The sequence below is a fragment of the Garra rufa genome, unplaced genomic scaffold (genome assembly GCF_049309525.1).
Source record: "Garra rufa unplaced genomic scaffold, GarRuf1.0 hap1_unplaced_420, whole genome shotgun sequence".
NCBI lineage: Eukaryota > Metazoa > Chordata > Actinopteri > Cypriniformes > Cyprinidae > Garra > Garra rufa.
In genome coordinates, this window is record NW_027394687.1 from 7811 (window position 1) to 14310 (window position 6500).

A 6500-nucleotide genomic window follows, 5' to 3' on the forward strand; every position below is an offset into this window, starting at 1 on the left:
TGACTGTATGATTTTGAGATCCATCTTTTCACACTGAGGACAACTGAGGGACTCATATGCAACTATTACAGAAAGATCAAACGCTCACTGATGCTTCAGAAGAAAAAAACGACGCATTAAGAGCCGGGGGGTGAAAACTATTTAACAGAATGAGGATGTGTAAATTTTTCTTATTTTGCCTGGATATCATATTTAATTTAGTACTGCAGAAGCTACAGAAGATATTTACATGTTTCCCAGAAGACAAAAGTTATATTTACCCTGATATTCAAATTCAAATATAGTTTTCACCCCCGGCTCTTATTGCATTTCATGCATCTTAATGCATAATGCAATGTTTTTCTTTCTGAAACATCAGTGAGTGTTTGAACCCTCTGTTATAGCTGTTATAGTTGCATATGAGTCCCTCAGTTGTCCTCAGTGTGAAAAGATTAATCTCAAAATTATACAGTCATTGTTGGAATGGGTTCACAAAAATGCTAAAAAAAAAAAAAAAAACGGCAGGCAGTTTAACTGTTCAGAACAGACAAGAGACTCATGAACAACTATCACTAAAAAAAACAAAAAAACAAAACAAAACACAACTGTGGATCATTCAGGTTAAGAATCAAGTGTATGTTAACTTTTGAATGGGGTCATTTTTATAAATTCAACTATTATTTTCTCTTGTGGACTAGATGTAAACGTCTGTTATGTGAAATATCTTATTCAGGTCAGTACTAAATAAAAAATAACATGCATTTTGTATGATCCTCTTGTTTTGGTAAAATAATTAACATTTTGCTGATTCTGAAAGGTCTATGTAAACTTTTGACCTCAGCTGTATAAAACAGTGGATTACTCAGTAAACATTCATGTATGTAAAAATAAGTTTTCAAGTGCTTTCATTTCACAATATCAAGGAAAAGTGGATAGCGTGACCTGTTTAACATATCCAGTGTGTTAAAATTCAAAGTGGTAATCTTTTGACTGTCTATGTATTTGTCCAGGTGAACAGTAGAGACCTGTCTCGACTCTCTCAGGAGCAGACCCTACAAGCGCTGCGCTGCAGGAGGAACATGAGGTGGGGTCCCAGGAGGAAAGCAGGTGTGCCTGGAGCTGGTGGAGGGACAGCAGTAATGACTGACTGTGTGGACAGCGGGACACAGACAGATATTAGCTTCCAGCATATGGTGACATTAGGCAGACCCGTCCATCACAACAGACCAGCGTCACCTCCTTCCCCTCCACTGCCGCCCATGCCAGAGCCATACCTCTTCAGCCAGCTGTAAGTGTGGATTGGTTAAAGATATCAGTTGTCACTGTTAGGAAAAAGTATTATTAAAATCAATGTTAATACATGCAATACAAATAACTATTTACACTAATGTCAAAAAGTGGTTTTTTTAAGAAGTATCTTATGCTAAAAACAGTAATATTGTGCAGTTTAAATGGTCAGTTTTCTATTTGCATGTATTATTAAATGTAATTTATTCCTATGAACAGTGTTGTTTTTGACAAACATCTTAGATTTAGTCTTAGTCTTAGTCTTTTGGACTAAAATGCTTCTTAGTTTTAGTCAAATTTTAGTCACTTCTATATGTGATAGTTTTAGTCCAATTTTAGTCGACGAAAAGTCAAAAAGGTTTTAGTCTAGTTTTAGTCGACGAAAAGTCAAAAAGGTTTTAGTCTAGTTTTAGTCGACGAAAAGTCAAAAAGGTTTTAGTCTAGTTTTAGTCAAAAAAAGGGAAAAAGGTAGTCTTTTAACAAATTAATGTAGGTCAGTAAGTATTTTGCTGTTGGGTAGTGTCACTTATAAGTTCTGAAAATAGCAGATCTATAGTTCAACACAATGTGAGCTTCCGGATCAACAATCTTCACCAATAATTACAATAATGAAGGAATGTTTTAGAACATAAAAGACAAACAAGGATGGAATGCTAAAACGGCTTGCCATACTAGTATAGCAAAGAGTATTTAATGCTAAAACGGCTTGCCATAGCGTCAGATACTTTTTAAGTTTTAATTGGCATGCACAATAAGCGGAAATGTCATGCATTTTAAACGTCTGACGGACCATCCACTAACATTTTCGTCTATTCTCGTCTCGTCAACGAAAACTCACACAGGTCTCGTCATGTTTTAGTCATCAACGAGCCATTTTTATCTCGTCATCGTCTCGTTATCGTCATGAAAAAAAGTGGCGTCAACGAAATGATTTCGTCATCGTCATCGTTGACGAAAACAACACTGCTATGATCAAAGCTTAATTTTCAGCATCATTACTCCAGTCTTCAGTGTCACATAATCCTTCAGAAATTATTCTAATATACTGATTTGATGCTCAAGAAACATTTCTAATTATAATAAATGTTAAAAAATAGCTATGCTGCTTCATATTTAAACAGTGATATTTTTTCAGGATTTTGAGATCAGTTAAGACTTGTAATGTTTTTTAAAGAAGTCTCTTATGCTCATCAAGGCTGCATTTATTTGATTAAAAATACAGAAAAAAAACAGTAATATTGCAAAATGTTATTACAATTATCTTTGTAATCAAAGCTAAATTTTCATCATGTGTTACTCCAGTCTTAAGTGTCACGTGATCCTTCAGAAATCAATTTAACATGCTGATTTATTATTAGAAATATCAATGTTGGAAACAGTAATAAAATATTGTTTTTGGAACCGAATGTATTCAAGATATGAATATTTTCCAACAATGCAAATCTGTGCTATCACTTTTTATTAATTTAACACAGACTTGGTGAATAAAAGTATTAATTTCTTTAAAAAAAGAAAGACTCCAAACTTTTAAACAGTAGTGTATATTGTTAGAAAACCTTTCTATTTTAAATAAATGCTGTCCTTTTTAACCTTTTATTGATCAAAAAATCCTGAAAAAAAGTATCACAGGGCCTAAAAAAAATATTAAGCAGCACAACTGTTTTCAACATTGATAATAAATCGTAACTGATAAATAAATTGAATAAATTGTAATGATTTATGAATGATCATGTGACACTTAAGACTGGAGTAACAGCTGATGAAAATTTTGCTTAGCATTACAGGAATAAATTATATTTTAAAGTATATATAAAAAAAAAAAAAAAACATTTTGTATTGTAATAACATTTTGTAATATTACATTTTTTTCTGTATTTTTGATAAATGCAGCCTTGATGAGCATAAGAACCGTCTTTAAAAAACATAAAAAAATCTTACTGATCCCAAACTATTTTTTAACATTTTAAATGTCTTTACTGCCACTTTTGATGCATTTGCTTCATCCTTACTGAATAAATGCATTTATTTATATAAAAGGGTGGTTGATATCGTTTTTTTTTTCCTCTTCAGCCCTCCTATTGACCATGTGTACTACGACCCGACGGACTACTTTGACATTAGTCAACATGAGGTGGACAGACAAGATGACCTGGAGTATGAGGTCAGCGCTGTCTCTTTAAACTTCCTCTACTTTAAGTTTGTTTTAGACTGAAATCCTGGTGGAGAGGCATCTTATCTCTGTTTGTTTAATTCTCTCTCAATCTGTTTTTCTTCAGGAGGTGGAACTGTATAAATCTTGTCAGCAAGATAAACTGGGTTTAACTGTGTGTTATCGCACTGATGATGAAGAGGATCTGGGTATCTACGTGGGTGAGGTGAGAAACGGGGAATAATGGGAATCTGCTGACCGATGAATTATGAATGAAGGCTGAGGGAGGACTGTGAACCTAAGCCCTTATGTTGAAGCGTTATAGATAAATCATCCATTTGAATAAAATGTCATATTAAATCCAAAACACTATTTTATCTCTTTAGAGTCAATGTAAACACAAGATAATTCTACTTGAGCATGACAATTACAATGCATTTACAATGCATCATGCTTTCAGTTTTGCAAAGTGCATACTAATTCTGTATGTAAAGCTGTATGTAAACAGATGGAAGGTGTTAAAGCTTAAAATGGCAACAAATGATAAATACTCACTGATGGATCATCCACAAGGAAACCATCTAGTAATCACTGTTTGCAAAAACACACACACACACACACACACACACACACACACACACACACACACACACACACACACACACACAAGTTGGGTTTACATGTTTAATGGGGACATTCCATAGGCGTAATGGTTTTTATACTGTACAAACCGTACTTTCTATCGCCCTAAACCTACCCTACACCTAAACCTAGCCCTCACAGGAGATTGTGCACACTTTTACTTCATCAAAAAAACTCATTGTGCATGATTTATAAGCCTGTTTCCTCATGGGGACCTGAGAAATGTCCCCACAAGGTCAAAATCTACTGGTATTCCTATCCTTGTGGGATACACACACACACACACACACACACACACACACACACAGAAGAGTTTGCAAGTAAAAAGGAAAGCGGAAGAGCCTGTAACAAAACATGCACCAACATCCTGCACAAACATGTCATTTAATTGGTAAATATCCATGACGTCCATTAATATTTACCCATTCAGAGAACAGCATGGTTAAATCTTGCTAGTTTGCTAGTTCTAACATCACAAAACAGTGTTTATGTTGGTATTGAGTATTTGCACTTGCGTCACAGTTTGGTCAGTTACCCAGATCCACAATTTTTCTCCAAAATTTGTCTACTTTAACACGTTGTCATGGTTTGTTTTTCATGCCGTGTGTTAAAGCGACCTCAATAAGGAGATATATAGCCTCTGGAAAGCAAAAAAAAGTGCATTTTATACCCCGGAACATGACACCTTTCGAAACGCGATTAGACACCTTTTCGAGACACCTTTCGAAACGCGATTAGGCTTTGTTGTGAAAACCTGGCAACCTGGCAAGTATGTACTTTCTGTACATAATAAAACGTGATATTGTAGCAAAGACATGGAAATAATCTGTCATTTTTCTCCTATTGTTTACTGTATTTATTTGTTTGCCCAGTGTCATTGTGGGTTTTGATTGTTTTGGGCTGTAAGGACCTTTGAAATAGCTGAAATGGTGTGGCGAAGTGATATAGACATGTAATGTGGTCAAGAGCTGCCTGGAACTATGTTCACCGTGCGTTTCCTTTTTTTTTATGGATGTGGTAGTTTAAATGGGTACAGAGATAAGTTAAATCATTTGATTTCTGTGTTGTTTAGTGAAAAGATTTAACTATAGAGTAGACATAACTGTACTAAATATTGAACAGGAAGCAATACAATATACAATAGTAGTGATATTATAATATAATGTTAAACAGCAATCGGAGCAGTAGATGTTAACCTCAGTATAAAGAGACAGATCCAGGATACAATAATGGCGATGACATATGATATCCTACTTTTAACGTGATTGAACAGATAACTAAGAGGAGCCCTAGTAGAAATATAACAATATAGTGAAACCAGTAGTGGACACAGAGGTGGAAGCAGTGGGAGCATCAATGATTGTAATAGTAATAGTACACTAGTATGAAATAGACTAATTGGTAGAGTTATTGCTAATTATTGCAAATGATGTCTCCCATCCCCTTATGTCCAGTGCGTTTCCTAAATTTAAAGCACACTATTACAACGTTCGTCAGCCAATCAGATTCAGGCATTCAATGGCCCCATAGTATAACTATTATTATGTTTTGTAATGGCATTAGTTACATTAGTTACTGACATTCGTACTCCAATCCATCAGATTCATCCACAGATTCTGCAGCGAGAGCTCAAAGGCGATGCACAACTCATCTAATTACCAAAACGATGTTCATCCACAAGTACTGTACCTACCATTTCGTTTCTACCGCTAGGGGGCCAAAAGTTGCATAGTTTGAATTATTTAGTAATTAGCAGCTTTGAGCTTAAATCGTGTTTACATGGAATATTCCTTCAGGATGTCTGAGAAGTCAATATTCCATGTCTTGTCTTGTCGTTGCAGGTCAATCCTAATAGCATTGCCGCTAAAGATGGCCGAATCCGCGAGGGAGACAGAATACTGCAGGTAATTCAACTTCCTTAAAACACTAATAAAAAGAACTACCTGATCTCATGACATTGCAGGTGGATAGGGTAAAAAAATTATTAATAGTTATCAACTTACCCAGTTGATTGATTACATTGATAATTGCAAACATTTTTTTGTATTACAAGTTTTCTAAAATGTTAGGTTGAAATATGCAAATGATCCATTATTTAATGAAATATGTGTTAATTTGCATACATTTCTAGTACAAAAATCTAAACACTGGATGAAGTCAGTTTCAAAATTCTTGTTTAATTTTCATTCCGTCTCACCATAATTCAGAAATTTTTTTTTAGAACAGACAGGAAACACACTGTTTTTTTTTTTCTTTACCATTTTTTGGGAAATAAAATGTTGTATGAAATCAAGCAAATTATATATGAACAAATCCCTCTGTAAAAACCTTCATGATATAGACAGGAATAAAAATGTAAAGTTTGGTGTGTGTAAGTGATACTGAAGTGGAGATTTATGGCTCAGTGTAGGAGAAAAAACTCATTTTGACATAACGGCCTTGA

General features: G+C 34.6%; 1 protein-coding gene across 1 annotated transcript; it reads left to right on the forward strand.

Moving 5' to 3' along the window:
• Positions 1-989: 989 nt before the first annotated feature.
• Positions 990-5961, forward strand: LOC141317162 (PDZ domain-containing protein 4-like; the record flags this gene model as incomplete). The annotated part of the gene is made up of 4 exons (XM_073832967.1): positions 990-1267; positions 3337-3427; positions 3543-3641; positions 5899-5961. Coding segments are annotated over 4 exons (531 nt in total), but the record flags the coding sequence as incomplete, so codon positions are not given.
• Between the last annotated feature and the right edge of the window lie 539 nt (positions 5962-6500).